Consider the following 17,675-nt stretch of genomic DNA (forward strand, 5'->3'; position numbering starts at 1 on the left):
GGTGTGTTTCACTCTCACAGGAGGAAGCAGGGTTTTCCCTTTTAGGAAAACACAACTATTTCATCCTTGGAATTGGGGCCTGGAAAAATTAGAGAACAAAGGGTACTTGCATGGTCTTCATCAGAAATTGCTGATCTCCCAATCTACTGACCACTATCCCAGCTCGTAATCTTTGTCCAGGAGCAACAGAGATGGAATGCACAATATTTTAGGAAGCTATCTGAACTGGGCAGCACACATACTGCAGAGAACAACGGCAGAGGCACTATCAAATCATTTTTAGGAACTCACTACATTCTATCTCTAAGTTTAGCAGACGGCAGTACAGGGCATTTGTGTTATCCTGTAGTGTACATCTTGTGCGTTTTACCACTGTGCCATCAAAAATGGTGAATTAATAAGTCTCTGTAGACTGTGTATAGAACCTTAAAGGAAAAGAAGGATAGGAATGAGTTAAATGGCACCAGTGTTTTAATGTTCTGGTTATAACAGCAGGAAATAATTAAATCCACACAGCCAGACTGCACCCTGCTATAGAGTTACTCTATGGCTGTTCACCTTTATCAATATGAAAGGCTGATTTCCCCAGCAGAGTAGCAATTTAAGATTTATCTTTCATTATGGTTACTAAGCCACTAAAATTCCACCTACTCAAGCAAAACTCTAATGCTGTGAAAGATAACTAACCAAATGCACTTCCAGTCCTTTCTGACAAAAAGTCTGATCATTTCCCTGAATTAATAGAAAGGTCTGCCATCTCCTGGAGTTCCCTTTGTGATATACTATAATGCCAGAGCCACTTTCATCAGAGAAATTTTGCTCAGCCAGTACCTAATGGCTCAGGCAAGGGAAAGATGCTTCCTTATATCCCATTAGACAGAGTGGATGCTTGAAGACCGTCAGGGCTCTTAGTTCGAGTCTCAGCAAACCCAGCTTTGTCAGAGAGGGCAATTTCCTGCAATAACTTGGAGAAACCTCACTGAGTTAAGTTAAATCTCAATGAATCATTTAATACTTTTGGTGTCCATGGTAATAAAAATACCAATGCATACATGGTACTGTAGAACTGTACGTAATTTCTAAAGGAGACTGATTAATGCATAGCTTGGGGAAATGCTTGCAGGTTTAAAGAACTCTTTGGGACAATGCATGAAGTGGGTGCCTATGAGGTCCTTGGAAGGTGTTTTGAAGTGGTACGTGGAGAACAAACCCCATTGCCTACTGATTACCTGCTCCTGGAAACTGCAGATCAAAGACCACCTTGAACTGTGTTAAGGAGGGACCAGATCCACTGACAGAGAGTGAAGGGGAAAAAGGCGTAAGGAAGGCAATTGCCCTGGGAGCTGGCAATTCAAAAGGGTCTGGGGCTTCCAGCGCTGGGCCCTTTAAGTTGTCAGTGAAGCACCATGCAGCATGCTCTGGTCAGAGCTGATGGCTGAATGCCCTCAACTGCCCAAGGCCCAACCTCTTCCTGGGGCTGTCCCTGCACCTTGCATGAGATTTACGGTCCAGCAAGTCTGTCAGCCCCCTGGGAGGGACTAAGCTTTTGATGAGTGTGTTAGTTCTGAACTAATGCTCTTATGCAGGGTTTGAATAGATGAATCATCTGCCAGAGCTTACACTACTTGGGGGGCGATCTCTTGTAAATTGGAACGTGTGTAGGTTCTCTTTTAATCTGTGATGCATTTACCCTAAAAGCAAATGTGGTTGCACACAAAGAGCGGGGTAGCAACTTAGTGGTGAGGATTTATATTATTAATCTCTAAAGAGAAAGGAAGCAGTTCTGTTGAGGCTGGGAATAACGTAGTAAAGGCAGGGAACTCTTCAGCCCAGTCAGAAAGGACAGAGAGATGTCTCTCCCACAAGAGAGGTGGTGGCCATGGGATCCAGAAGCTAGAGGGTGGGTGTCTTTTCTGGACTGCTGAAAGGACAGGAGACATATTTAAAAATTGGGTGACAGGGTTAAAAATTTAGTGGTAATTTTCCTAGTTCATCACTTGGGCCACACCAACGTTATTTTTGAATCCTTTTACTGGCACCATCTCTTACGATGCTTTCTCCGTAACTTAAAGCCTTTAAATCATGATTTGAGAACTTCGTTAACATAGCAAGAGGTTAGGGGCAGGGCCATCCCTAGGCATAAGCAGAGGCAGACGTGAAGGGCACCACTTTGCCCCAAATTAAGTAATGCCCTATATTGCACCTGTGTATGCCTCGAGAGCTGGAGGCCAGTGCTGCCTCAAGCAACCCCCATCCTCTGGCCTCTGCTTCACCCTCCAGCTCCAAGGCCCAATCCTCTGGATCCTTAGCCCCGCTTCTCTGCCTCCTGACTCCAAGGCCCAATCCCCCGAGACCCTTAGCTCCCTCCCCAAATAAATCTCCAGCCCTGGTGACCCAGTCACCAGGCTCTTCAACCTTCCTGTTCCACCTCCCAGCCCCAGTGTCCCAATCCCCCTCTGCTTCGCCTCCTGGCACCTCAGCTCCTTCCCCCACTACACATCTTGGCCCAGAAGCCCAATCCCCTGGTCCCTGAGCCCCCCCCACTACTCCACCTCCTGTCTCTGGAAGCCCAATACCCACACACAGTGGCCCAATACCTCCCACCCCAGCTTCACTTCCCAGCCCTGCAGCCCAGTCTATTGGTCCCTTGGCCCTCTGCTCTACCTCCCAGCACCAGTGTCTGAACCCCCCACACCCTCAACCCTGCAGTGACTGCTTCTGGTGGTGCCAATCCCCCTGGTTGTGCCCCCCTGCTCCACCTCCCAGGCCACAGCTTTAGCAGACTGCTCCACTCCCACTTCTGCCTAATTCCCCACCAGCCCCACTTTCCTATTCCTGCCCCCACAACCCTGTACGCAACCCCATCTCCTCTGCATAGCTGCCTCCCAGCTCCCTGGTGTGGGAGAGGGGTGAGGTGCTCAGGATGGCCCTGGCTAGGGGTCTGTTACAGGAGCAGGTGGGTGAAGTTCTGAAGCCTGCAGTGTGCTAGAGATGAGACTAGATGATTATGATGGTCCTGTCTTGCCATAACTATTAGGAGTCTATCTCCTCAAGGCCCTCCATAACCTATCCATACTCATTCTGTGCTGAAAAATCGGCTCCTGCCTTTTACTGGCCCATGATGTCAATCTCTGTGGCCCACATTAAACATTCAAAACAAGCACCATTGTATTTTTGGCAGTGCTGCAACTCATGTTTGGAAGAAAGCACCATGTGAACACCCACAAAACTACATCATTATCCTTCATATTTTCCTTTGCTCTGAGGCCTACACAAAAACCTTGGCAATAATAGGTTCCTGGTGTACTGAGAACAGCTTCTCATGATGATCAATATGGTCTCAATAGTTCCTTGTCTTGCCCAATCTGCTATGACCATCTGTTGCTTTGCCTTACACTTCCTGCTCTGGAGGGCTGTCAATCATTTTTGTTCTCTGTCTGCACAGAGCCTCACACATTGGGGTCATCAGACTCCAAAATGACACAATAATGTAAATATTAATAAATAATAATACATCCTTGAAGCACTTCTCTGGGGCTATGTCTAGCCTGCAGGCTTCAGTCAACAAAACATCTGTTGACGGAAGTTTTGTCCACGGAGCGTGCGTCCAGACTGCAGATCTCTTGGAAGAGATCTGCTGGTCTGGTGCATTCTGTAGATATCCCTGTACACGTTGGCTACGTCTACACTACAGAGATGTTCTGAAGAAGCTCTTCCGGAAGATCTCTTCTGAAAGAGCTTCTTTCAAAAGAGCGCATCCACACACCAAAGAGCAGATCAAAAGAGTGCTCTGCCCTTTCGAAAGACAGTGTCCACACTGCCCCCACTCTTTCGAAAGACCAAGCCAGGGATCAAAACCAAAGACTGTTCTTTCAGAAGAAGGGCCCTGCGGAGTGTCCACGTACATTGTCTTTTGAAAGAAGCTTTGGAAAGAAAACGCACGTAGAAGCTTTCGCAAAGGGAACTCTTCCTGAAATGGGAAAGGAAGAGTGATTTTGAAAGGAGTACCTCATCTTTCACCATACATTGGAAAGAATGCTTTTTGTGTGTAGATGCTCCATGGGCTCTTTCAGAAGAGCTCCCTTCTTTTGAAAAATCTTTCAAAAGAACTTGCTAATGTAGATAAAGCCCTTGTTCCATGAGTAAGAAGGGATATCTCTCCATGCGGATAGGCCAAAGGTCAGCAAAGCCTCTCCTGACAAAACTGATATGCAAATTGTGTATCTTTTACTGACAGTGTCCCACAGTCTAGCCACAGCCTGAGAATAAGAATAGCGAATCTGGACTCATTAATTCAGCTTCATAGGTGTACATGATATGTTAGGACACCTTGTGGCCAAGAAGGTCCAGAATTATGGAAACGTTGCATCCTGGAAATAGAAATTCATATTAGAATGATTTTAGGTTGGAAAGTTAAGCGCTAAAAAGTTGCCAAGTGTCAGAACTGTAATTAGCTATGCAACCTTCATTCTGGTCTCCTACACATCCAACTTGTGCACTGTATGAGGCCAGATGCCCATGGAAATGACAATGCTATCCTCTAATTAAAGACTGCGCTACAATGAATATGCACGAAGCGGCACAAGTAAGGCAACTATAATGATCAAATTCCCAAATTTTAGTGCTTGACTCTACAACCTAAATAAAACTCTTTATTGCATTTAGTAAGTAATTTCCAAGGTGGTATTCCTATTATGTAAACTTGTAACAAGTGCAAATATCATCACAATTTGAATGCTGAGTTTTTGGCAGTGCTGTGCACATTTCTACTATTCAAACTATTAGATTAACCAGTCTTCCCTACAACAAATAAAATAAGCCATAGGATGGGAGAAGTTTGTCTCTGGGGGCCCACCAGTAGCTTAGCATGTAATGCTTCCCAGAACAGGGCCCTGTGTTGTTGATTGGCAGATGTGAATATTACTTGTTTCTTCACAGTGCTTTGCAGACATTATCCATGCCACAAAAACGAAGTAAGTGTGAATAATACTATTTTACTTCACCTGCACATCTATTAATATAATATATGCCATCATGGGCCAGCAATGCCCCACTGCAATTTACATCAGCCAAACTGGACAGTCTATACATAAAAGAATAAATGGACATAAATCTGACAGCAGAAACAGTAACATACAAAGACCTGTAGGAGAACACTTCACTCTCCCTGGACACTCAGTAACAGATTCAGCAGTTCTACAATAATAACAGCAGCAAAAAAACCCTTCAAAAATAAACTCCAAAGAGAGACTTCAAAGCTGCAATTCATTTGCAAATTTGACTCCATCAACCAAGGATTGAACAGAGACTGGGAGTGGTTGGTCCACTACAAAAGCAGTTTCTCTGCTCTTGATGTTCAGACCTCCACATAAACTCCTGAAAATGTGCCGCAACCTCCCTGACTGAACTGACCTGATTTCTCCTCTCTTGAGGTTCACAACTCCACATGAACTGTTGATAATGGGCTACATCCTCCGTGACTGAACGGACCTTGTCAACTCTGATCCTCGCCTTGACTGAGACTCCCTCTTTATATCCTCCTCTGAAACCCTCCATTCATCTGACGAAATGGGTCTTTGCCCACAAAAGCTTATGCTCTAAAATATCTGTTAGTCAACAAGGTGCCAGAGGACTTCTTGTTGTTTTTGAAGATACAGACTAACTCAGCTATCCCTGACACTATTTTACTTGCAGCCCAAGGAAATCTAAGACAGAAATATTGAGGTACCACCTCCAAGTCCACAATGCCATTTTTTACTGCCTCATTTCGTGCCCAAACAGTTATATAGAACATTAAAACATGAAAAAAAAATGTTTTTACCATCCTCTTCAGTCTGTACCACCAGTTCTTCACTCTCCATTTTGCCCTCTGGATTAGAAAGTGCTAGCCTCAACCGGATGGCCATGAAGGGCCGCAGACCTCTCAAGGTATAGTGTGAGGACGTCTGGATGAGTTCTTCTGCCTCATACTTCTGCTGGTTAAATATGTACTCGTACTGGACTGTTAGATTGTAGCTGTGGCAACGGGTCACTGCATAACCAAAGGGCTCCCACTGCAAGGTCAGCTGTCGGGAACGGATGTCAACAACTTCCACGCTCTGTGGTCCGTGGACTGGATCTGTGCAATAAGTGAAAGAAATGGAAGGTCTTTAAAGGAGGCAGGAAACTGTGTATCTAGTGTGGATTATTTATGGTACTCCTGGCCCAACTTATCCTAGGAGCTGAGCCCCTGTCTATCTGTAAAGCTATCATCCCTACCACACCTCTAAGGTAGAAAAGTGCTACTGTTGCCTTTGGACAATGGGGCACTGAGACACAAACACCCACACCCAGTGACGTACTGAAGAGGTAACAGGTGGGGCACTAAAAGAACCCTGTTCTCCCATGACCTAAGCAAGTGCCCTGATCACTGCACATTCTTGCTGCGCAGGAAATGAGAACACAACGGTGCAATGTGGTGGTTTATGAGAATTAGTTTGAAAACACCACCACACTTCACCATTGCTACTAATCTCTCTTTTTTATTTGCTTGGGAGGCACTCAGATACTTGGTCGATATTCTTATGCCCCATTGCCAAAACCTTGAGTGAGTTATTAGAGTAACCTCTCACCATAGCGTCATCAATCCATGTGTCATACGTTTATAGAACAGCTATTTCAGAATTACATTTTGACTGGATGAAGCTACTTTTTGTGTTCTTCCATCTGCAAAACTAGGCTATTTTAATATCCTCAATTCCATACATTTCGGAAATTTCTCAGAGAAAGAGGAAAAATATTGAAAGTAATGTTTTAGAGTCTTACACTTTTTTGCAAATACACTTTAATTCCATGATTATAATACCCAGTATAACAGGACTTCTCAGATAGATACATGATATAACAATTGGACTAGACACTGTACAATAAATGAACATCTGTGTATTCTCACCGTACAGCTAGGAATCTCCATTTCCTATATTTCCAGCTCTAATGGGTCACATGTTATCACCACTTAAACATGCCATGGGTATAGAACTGTATATTTCTGTACCTCAGGCCAGTACAAGTTTGGAATAAATATGGGAAACATTCTTCGGGCAGGTTTTTTCCCTTTTCAAATTGTGGTTATTTGAAAGTTTCCACGGACCATGGACTAATGCAGCAGACATTAGTTATAATTTCCATCTGGCATTCCTATTTATATTTACAGCATAGCTTTGACCAATAAACCTGAGCTTTAAAAGAGTGGGAGAGAGAGTATAGCTGCATTTTCCCCAAAGATTGAGGGATGAATGAGCAAATCACTGAGCTGTATCACATCCACTTCTTATTCAAGGTATTTCTCCATACTGTCTGGTATTTAAAGTTTTCAGAATCCCTCAATTAATGCTACAAAAATGTATATGTACAAGTGTAGGAGAGACAATTAGGGAAATACATATAATTTTCATCTGCAAGTTCTTAATATTAAAGCATAATTTCAATATTTTACCCACAAATTCTGTCCCCTCTCAGTTTCAAACTACAGAAAAGGTACTGCCTTTTATTAAACAAATAAAAACAGACACAAGGAAAACATAATAGTTTTAGAAAGAAAGAAAGAAAGAAAAAGAAAAAGAAAGAAAGAAAAAGAAAGGGCAAAATGTCCTCTAGAATATTGTTTTTCACTTCATAACAAAAACAAAGGATTTCCACTTCTGCTAATATAGGAGCAGAAAACCTGCTAATGGTTGGCAAGACTTGCCTCACAGCAAAATCTATAACAATTAACAATGGGGTCGTAACTTCTTCTGAAATGAACATTTCATATATATTAAAACACACACATTCACTTTAAACACGAGACTAAATCTAGGTGACTTAATGCATGCAACTGTGGTTCAGAATTTCAAATCTCTCATGCACTCGTTCTTGGAACTTTCACAGCACATTCAATGACTGGTTGCAGGGCTCTTTGCAAACACTGAACCCTCAGTTCCCACACTGTGAGTGAAGCTTTATCCTCATTTAACAAAGGAATAAACTGAGGCACATAAAGGTTTAAGTGACTTGTCGAGTAACACACACCATTCAGTGCAGAACTCTGGAACTGATGCCTAGTCTCCTGCGGTAACACTTTCCCTAGAAATACATATTTAACAGCAGCTGTTAATTTAATAACAGCAGCTGTTTCTTAGGTGAAAGGTGCTAACTACTGAACAAGATACAATAACACTACAGAGTGTGATGGGGTGGTGAGGTATGAAAAAAAATCATATACCCATTTGAAACTACCACGGGAGATACAGGCAGGCAAAACAATAACCTAGACTGGAATGCAAGGAGGCCACTGGGACCTAAAACCACTATACAGAAAGGACAACAGAATTTAAAAAATGACAAATGCCTAGGCCCTGAGCTGAATTTCTCACTCAAAAGATTATACCTACACCTACGTGGTAGGTACAGGGCTGGAAGTAAGTAGGTTCAGTGTGGTCTCATCCTGAATTATCTTTCAACTCGTTTCCTTCACCCTTTCCTGCAATCGGTGATCTTTATTCAGTTTAGTTGCTATTCATAAAAGTATAAGGTACAAGTCCAGTTTTAAAGGTAACAATTGCGGCTGGCCTCTCCAGCAGTACACACTGGGGACGGGGGAGGTAGACAATTCTGCAATGTAACCAAACAGACTGATGTTCATGGAGACCTATCAGGAAAGCGAAGGACGTGTTGAGACATTGGAGGTTGAAATCTCGTGCGTCACCCAAATGCTTTATTAAACTGGATATGAAGTTACAGGACCTTGAAAGCCAATTGCCAAAAGTTGAGCTGTCCCCACATCTCCCCAAGATGGATCCCTAAAAAGCTGAGCTCATGCCAAATACTTTGGAAGAGCCGCATATGATATAACCGTATTTCTCTTCTTTTACATTTAAAGAGGAAAAGGTGCTTCATAAAAGGTGGAGGGAAAACATGAGCACATGCAGGAAGAGAGAATACTTTCACTCTGAATGGGCAGGAAGGGCTTGGGTATGCTGGCAAACCACTTTGCAGAGGAATCTCAACTGAGCATTCATGCTTTCCACCAGAAAGTTGCCAACTGCTGATTTTCATGAGGAAAGCAAATGAATATATTTGCTGCTTCTGTCACCAGATTGTTTTACTGAAAGGCTCTACTTTTAGGGTACATCTACACTAATGCAGAAAGTCAACCTAAGTGATGCAACCCCAGCAATGTGAATAACATAGCTGAAGTCAACGTGCCTTATGTTGCATTATCTTGGGCAGGTTGATGGGAGAAACTCCCCCACTGACTTCCCTTACTCTTCGTCTTAGAGGGGTAAACTGCAGAGTGATCTGTGGTCAATTTTCTGTGTCTTAACTAAACCCACTAAATCAATTGCCAGTGGATTGATTTCAGAGCATCAATCTTGGATGTAGTGTAGGCACAGGCATAGAAACACTTATTTCTAGTTCCACTTCTTGAAGCTTAACATCCTTGCTCACAAACTTTGTGCTGACCTTTGGCAGAGCTGCCACTTGCCACCCCACAGTAAATTATCTCTTTCTATCTGCCCCTCTTCTCTTTTAATATCTCTGAAAATCATGCTCTTATGAACAACGATTGAACACCAAGAAACTGAAGTACCTTTAAAGTCAGAGAAAACTGGGAAAAATTTAGACATTATTGACCTGCCTGGGGACACATGTTAAGTCTTATATTGAGATAAGATTTGAATCAAATGCAGAAGTATTTAGGACATGCTGCCTCATTAACTGTAAGAGAGTGTCTAGCAACCAAGATTTTAGAAGCAATGATATATAAAAACCACATCCTCATTCACATTTCTGGGTTATTTGTTCATGAAATGATGGTTTCCTTTACATGAGTGATATTATTGCGTTGGGCAGGCAGTGTAGAAAGGACTGTGTGTGTGGTCCTGCTGTAGTTAAAGAGCTTCTAAGTTACGAGCTTCCAAAGATAATGATGGACTTCTGACAGGCTATGGTATCTGTTCACTTATCTATAGACCATCCACCACTGCAGTATCTTACTGCTTAGCTTACTCTGTAAGTAAGTACAGTATCTTACTCTGTAAAGGCAAAATACTGGAAATGTTTAAAACACAGAACTTGAAAAAATCAGGATGGGCAGTTACTTTCCCCTTTCAATGTGCAATATGGTGCTCTAATGTTTAGATGTCTGAACAAAGAACCAGTTAATTCTATTCCTAATTGATACAATGTGATGTTAGCCAAACCATTATGCTTACAACGTCATAATCCTCACCTTCAGACAAGATACATCATTGCAGGCAGAAATGGATGCAGCATATAAAACTATCAAACTATACTTGGGTTACAATAGAAAAGATGTAAGAAAAAAATGCTATCTTCTTTCCCAGTCATCATTAGTAATTGCTCCCTACCCTTCAACTTATCAGACGCTTTGTCAATGGGGGTTTACAGACTGCAATCAATGAACTTGTCTGCAGGACACCAGCATGACCACAGAATGTGTTTGTGAAAACTCAGTCCCTTACACTGTAAATAGGCATAAGCCTTTTCAGACTGCAGCCAAGGGCCAATATGTCAAAATAATAAAAGATAAATAAGATTCTTCCTTCAGCATCCCAGTTTATTCGGACCACAACATAATTATTAGGACACTCAAGGTTCTACAATACCATTAGCCATCAGCAAAATCCTTCATACTAAGAGATATCCAGGCAGCCGTGGATGACAATTGAACAGTATAAAATTGAAAATGATTATTTAAATTAGAATGATTTTCTTTACTATTTGCAGATTTTGCAATCAATAATTAACATGGAGGTGCCTGTTTTATTGGTGTGAGAACTGGCCAACACATTTAGGCCATGGGTTAAGGACCGATTCTGATTTAACGTAACCTCCCCCAGACTTTCACCCCAGCCATGAATTCAACAGAATTTTCTGAAGTTTGACTTTCACTTTCCCCCAACTTTTCTAGCTCATTTCTGCACTTGGCCATTCTCAACATGACTGGAAATGTCAGAAACCCAGCTTTGTGAGATCTCCTTCCCAGTTTCCAAAAGACACTTCATATTTTAATGCAGACGCTCTAAGATGCAGCCCTGAAGCCTTTATTTTGTTTTTGAGCTACTGAAGCTTTCATTAGTTTAACCCATCTATTAAACAACATGTGGGACCAAGTCACACAATAAAATGTTTAGGCTAAATCTGTAACCCAAATTTAGAGAGCCAACTCTATCAACAACTTGCACTAAATGATATAGTGTCATTCTAAGAACTGTTTTTTAGGATATCCAACTCCCAGTTAATCTGTCTTTCAGTAAAAGGAAATAAGGATGTTGGAAATTATGGTGAAAAGTTTAGGAATGGATTGCAGCTTTCGAATTTATCTGCAGCCTTACCAGGGGGTAGGAATTGGCAATCAAATGGCCCTTTAGTTTCTTGGTAGAGGGAAAACAAATACAAGTGTTCAAGCTCTATGTTCAGAGAATGGAAAACCTGCCTGGAATTAAGTCAGTGAATTGAAGTAAATGCTGGAAGGTTTTATATTCTCTTACCCTCTTCTCTCAGTCTCAATTTCTCTGAGAACCAAAACCATATAATTTAGAAAATGCTCTTCTGTTTCCAATCTCATTTCCTCTGCAGCACAAACCATTTTGTTACACATTTTAAAGAACAGAAATCCCTGTTTCTTGTCTATTTATTCCTTCAGCAGCTTCTGTTTTTTCAAAATTCCCCTCTCTACTACAGAATTATTACTGGATGCTCAGTGGTAGCCAGGCACAGTGAAATCTATTGTCACCTCCATTCACCTTTCATAATGTGGTAATGAATTATGTCCCCACAAAAACAAGCTAAGAACAAACAAGGAAAAAGATAGTGTTTCTAATCAATCTATAGTGGATGTACTAGGAGTAAACATGTGATGAATACTCAATCAGTTTAATTTCTATAGTCTTGGGAAGGGGGTATCAAATCCTAACACTATCCATGCTCCATGGTCTATTAAATAACGAATGACATGGCTAAGCAAGACCCACCAAGAACACTGACATGGTCTGGGTGGGTTCATGACCATGCTGCTCAACTTCTCATCGTTTGAGGAAGAGCAAAGGGAGCAGAAGATGATATAGCAGATTCTGAAGACTAGCTCTGCATCAAACTAAGCCACTAAGCCACTCTGCAATGGACAGGGAAAGATGGAAGGAAATAGTGAAAGAAGCATCAGACACTTATGGGCACTGATCCCAGGGTTGTTGTTGTTGTTGATGAGGATGATAGGGAGCAGAGATGATGGATTTGGGCTGACCCAATAATTCTATTGCATACTTAATTGGCATGGTTCCTACTGGCTGAGATGAAGCATTTGGGCCTTTGTCCCCCTCCAGGGCAGCAAGTAGCCTCCCAAATGCTCCCTTCCTATCAATCCTGGAAGGCTTGGGGTGAAGGACATCTACTGATACTTCTGATAGACTTCCCTCAACTTGATCTGGTGCCTGTTTGCTACATAGTGGAAAGGTGGTCTTGCAATGAAGTCATGTGGCTGGAAATTGAAATACCTGAGTTCATTCCTAGCTCACCTACAAGTTTCCTATGTGGCCTTGGTCGAGTCTGTTAGGGACCAATTTCTAAAGGGGCAGATAGTCACAGCTTGAATTAGCACATGGTTATTGCACACAAATTAAGCATTTGACTACACAAGCATTTATGTGAAGTGAATAAATCCTCAGAGGGAAAGGGCCAGAGAACAGGAGCCTCCAACTCACAGCCCAGGGCCATCTGTGGCCCAACCAGTTCCACAACTCGGCCTGTACACAGTTGCTGGCAGGTGAGTCCCTGAGGACTGGGGGGAGGTGGGTGTCTGTACCCTTCCCCCAAGTCCAGCCAGTGCTCCCACCCAACTCAGACTCTTCTTGCCTCTGCTCCACCCTCTCCACTCTCATTGCACCCTTCCCCCAAACTTCCCTCCCTCCAAGGGATGTGGCCTTGGGGATTATTGAGGGCCTGGCACAATGTGGCAGTGGGGATTGAGTCTCCCGCACTCACTGTAGCAGCAGGAACAGCAGGAAATTGGAGCAATGCAGCAGCCTCTGGTCCGCTTTGCCCTGGTGCCAGACCCCAAGCCAGCCTGGTCACTCCACTTCACTGTGGCAGCAGAAAGCCAAGCACTTTAGTCCCATTGTGGGCTGGCTGAGGAGATATTGGCAGAGAAGAGCAGGCTGCTGTGCAGCTCTGGTTCCCCACGGCTCCCGTTTCTGTGGGGAGTGCATGAGAGAGGGGGCTGAACCCTGCTGCTGGCCTCAGCCCACCTTGGACCCAGATGCAAATCTGAGATTGGGGGACCATCTATACGATGGTTTGGGCGGCTGCTGCAGGGCCCCCCCAGATCATGGAGCCTGGGGTATCTGTGCCGAATGGTCCTATGGAGGCAGCTGCTCTGCACACTCCTCCCTGGGGCGACGGGGATGTGCTGGCAATAGTGCAGAGCTAGCAGGCAGAAGCCACTCCAGCTCCACTGCACTACCAGTGGTGGTGCCAGGGGCCCCTGTTTTTTGTTTGTCTGTCTGTTTTGTTTTTTTAATTGCCTGGGTGCAGGGCCAGGCAATGCCTGGGGAGGGGAGGTCACAGGCTGACAGGAGGGCTGGGAGATGTGTGGGTAGAGGGGAATGCATGGAGACACCCTCTCCAAAATCCTCAGCCCTGACAGCGAACGGCGCTCTCTGGCCCTCTAGGAGGGTCTGAACCCTGGCACTAGCCCTTTGGTCAATTGAGTTTGAGACCCCTGCCGAAGAAAAACAGGGACACTAATGCAAACTGCAATAAGATGGCTCCACATTGTTGCACTTCTCTGTCTTGCTGTTGCAAGGAATGGCAGATGTTTTGTGAGTCCTTTCATGCCTTAGCTGCTGTAGAGGCTCTGAGATGCACCCTTGAGATCTTTATTTTGTTGGTGAGTTTAAGGATTTTAAGGTCTGAGACCTGCTATATATTATATTCTGGGTCAGTGCTAAAAATCCCTCCTGATCCTAGGCACTACAGACAGCTTTAATATCTGATCTCGTAAACCACCTGAATTTGTACTTTGAACTATTGGGAGGCTGAGATTTCTTTCCTTGCTTCTCCCTAATTCCTTTGAGAAACCTTTGCATTTCGCTGGCTTAGGGCCCTCATTTCTAGAATACTGTTTGCAAGATATCCGTCCTTGAAATGATGCCACGCCAATTTTATCTTGCTTTAATTTTCCAGCATGGCTTGAGTGGCTGCTTTCACAAGAACCACCAAAGCTAGAAGCAAGATTATTCATGCCATCAAAAAGCCTAAGACTTAGTTTGCCAGAGAAGCATGGTCTCTAAAGTATTTGCCTAGCACTTGGTGTTGGAAAGAGGCTGCTAACCATACCTTTGAGTGGGAGATGAGGAAAAAAAAGACAAAGATAGTACTCAGAATATTTTATTTAAGCTATCTAGGTGTTACCTAATTTATTAACATATTTATACAGCCTCCGTGAACTGAAGTTCAAATGACTTCAAATGACTGTGAAATTTAAAGTAGAAGATAACTCTGTGAAATTTAAAGTAGAAAATACCAAAGAAACCAATACAGGGGGTCCTCGTTACATTCCTAAATAATGCAACTTATAGTGAAAAGACTTGTAAAGGGGAATTAATATCCATAGGGAATAGTAACAGAGAGAAAGCCATGCTAGTTTATATACTATCAAAACAAAAAAAACAGTAAAGCAGCACTTTAAAGACTAAGAAAATAATTTATTAGGGGAGCTTTCATGGGACAGACCTACTTCTTCAGACCATAGCCATACCAGAACAGACTCAATATTTAAGACACAGAGAACCAAAAACAGTAATCAAGGTGGATCACAAAAAAAAAAAAAATTATCAAGGTGAGCAAATCAGAGAGTAGAGGGGCAGAAGGGTGGGGGGAAGTCAAGAATTAGGTTAAGCCAAGTATGCAAAAGACCCCCTATAGTGACTCAGAAAATTCCCATCCTGCTTCAAACCACATGTTAATGTGTCAAATTTGAATATAAAAGAAAGTTTGGCAGTCTCTCTTTCAAGAGTGTTGTGAAAATTCGTCTTCCGTAACATGCAAACTCTTAAGTCACTAACAGAACGTCCCACTCCATTAAAATGCCGGCTAACATGTTTGTGGATCAGGAGTGTTTTATGTCTGTTTTGTGCCCATTAACTCTTTGTCTAAGGGAGTTTGAAGTCTGTCCAATATACAAAGCATCTGGGCATTGTTGGCACATGATGGCATATATGATGTTAGCTGAGGAACATGAGAATGTGCCCATGATTCTGTGAATAACCTGGTTCGGTCCAGTGATGGTATCTCCAGAAAAGATATGTGGACAAAGCTGGCAGTGGGCTTTGTTACAAGAATTTTCACACTACTTTGGAAGGAGAGGCTGCTGAACTCTCTTTTATATTCAAATTCGACACATTAACATGTGGTTTGAACCGGGATGCGAATTTTCTGGGTCATTATAGAGGTTCTTTTGCATACTTGGCTTAATCTAATTCTTGACTCCCCCCACCCATACCCCTCTACGCTCTGATTTCCTCACCTTGATAATTTTTTTCTGATTTGTCAACCTTGATTACTATTTTTGGTTCTCTATGGCTCAAATATTGAGTCTGTTCTGGTCTGGCTATGGTCTGAAGAAGTGGGTCTGTCCCATGAAAGCTCCCCTAATAAATTATTTTGTTAGTCTTTAAAGTGCTACTTTCCTGCTTTCCATAAGGAATAATGTGATTAGCTTGAGATACATTCCCAACACATAATCTACGTCTACATGTGAATGCTACATCGAAATAGCTTATTTTGACGTAGCGACATCGAAATAAGCTATTTCGAAGAATAACATCTACATGTCCTCCAGGGCTGGTGCCGTCGACGTTCAACGTCGACGTTGGGCAGTATTACATCGAAGTAGGTGCTGCAGGGGAGCGTCTACACACCAAAGCGGCCCACATCGAAATAAGGGTGCCAGGAACAGCTGCAGACAGGGTCACAGGGCAGACTCAACAGCAAGCCGCTCCCTTAAAGGGCCCCTCCCAGACACACTTGCACTAAACAGCACAAGATCCACAGAGCCGACCACTGGTTGCAGACCCTGTGCATGCAGCATGGATCCCCAGCTGCAGCAGCAGCAGCCAGAAGCCTGGGGCTAAGGGCTGCTGCACACAGTGACCATAGAACCCTGCAGGGGCTGGAGAGAGCGTCTCTCAACCCCTCAGCTGATGGCTGCCATGGCAGACCCCGCTATTTCGATGTTGTGAGACGCGGATTGGCTACAAGTGCCCTACTTCGACGTTCAACGTCGAAGTAGGGCGCTATTCCCATCTCCTCATGAGGATAGCAACTTTGACGTCTTGCCACCTTATGTCGATTTCAACGTCGAAATAGCGCTCGCCCCATGTAGACGTGGCGGGCGCTATTTTGAAGTTGGCGCAGCTACTTCGAAGTAGCTGGCACGTGTAGACGCGGCTATAGAGTTCACACATATGTGGTACATATAATACACCTATAACCCATAAAAAACAATAAATAGGAACAGAACAGAAATAAACAGATAAATAAATAAATAGAAAAAGATAAGCTAGTTCCTGCCAGCTCCCCATGGGCTACCTGCCTGTCGCACATGACCTCAGGGCTCACTTCCAGGGCCTGCACTACAGTGCCTGCCTTCCTTCCTGCCCGCCTGGCCACCACAAAGCTGCCCTGTGTTCTCAGCTTTTGGTCCCTTGGACCCTAAATGATGTAAGTGTGGATCACTGTGACTTATAATCAATCTGCTTTCCTGAATTACTTAATGATTTTTACGTGAAACCCACCACCAAGATGGATCATCAGTTCATGGCGGCAGCATGAGATAAATACATTGAACATATTAGATGACACTTGTGAGTAGAGAGTTGTCACAGTCTCAGGACCAACACTTGAGTGGGGCTGATGATATGATTTCATTCACTTTTCAATGGCTCACAGTGAGCCATAGGAATAGGAAAGGTTGATGTACATTGTTAATAGCAGATGTCTGACTTATCCCCCTTCTCAAGAAGATGGGGAGGGGAAGCTTAAAACAATGCACTGTGTTCTGAATATGAAGCTAACGCTGAGCAGTGAAGCTAAATTGAGACAATCAGCCATTGCCCTCCAGGTTAACTACCTGCTGCAGGAGCCTAATTGCAAGAAATTGGTACTGTCACTAATGACGCAGCATCAACCAGAAGGTGTCCGTATTGCTCTGAGCGCTGTTGCCCATGTCTCCTGACCCTACAGAGGACATGAGGCAGAGTTTATTAACAGTGCAGATGTCCACTGATTAAATTCCATTTCCCAGCGGTAGGTTACACAGGCACAAAGGGAAGAAAAATGAGTGTGACAGGTGCAGCAGCTTTCTAAGAGTTTTATTTAAGTTCGCTCAAAAACAAAGAAGAATAAGGAAAACTTGCATCTGTGCATATTAGGGAGGGATAAAGATTAATGACCTTACTTATTTCATATTCCGATGTTATTGGGCAGAACATCTTAAGCACCCTGACTTATGCCCTCAGGGGTGTCAATGAATTTTGGTTCTGGATAGGATAATGTAAACCAAGGAAGCCCAGATAACCTCAAAGCACTTTAATCAGGTTCCATGTCCCCTTCTTCCAGGTAGCTTGTGTTAAATA

At 43.3% G+C, this 17,675-nt stretch overlaps 1 protein-coding gene across 1 annotated transcript in view; it reads right to left on the bottom strand.

The window, feature by feature from the left end:
- The window catches only part of PTPRT (protein tyrosine phosphatase receptor type T), a 700,719-nt gene that overhangs the window by 246,904 nt on the left and 436,140 nt on the right, over positions 1-17,675 (bottom strand). The window contains exon 8 of the mRNA XM_075011494.1: positions 5,822-6,118. Within this exon, the coding sequence (XP_074867595.1) occupies positions 5,822-6,118 (297 nt within the window). The remainder of the gene's footprint in view (positions 1-5,821; positions 6,119-17,675) is intronic.

Source organism: Carettochelys insculpta, chromosome 17 (genome assembly GCF_033958435.1).
Source record: "Carettochelys insculpta isolate YL-2023 chromosome 17, ASM3395843v1, whole genome shotgun sequence".
NCBI lineage: Eukaryota > Metazoa > Chordata > Testudines > Carettochelyidae > Carettochelys > Carettochelys insculpta.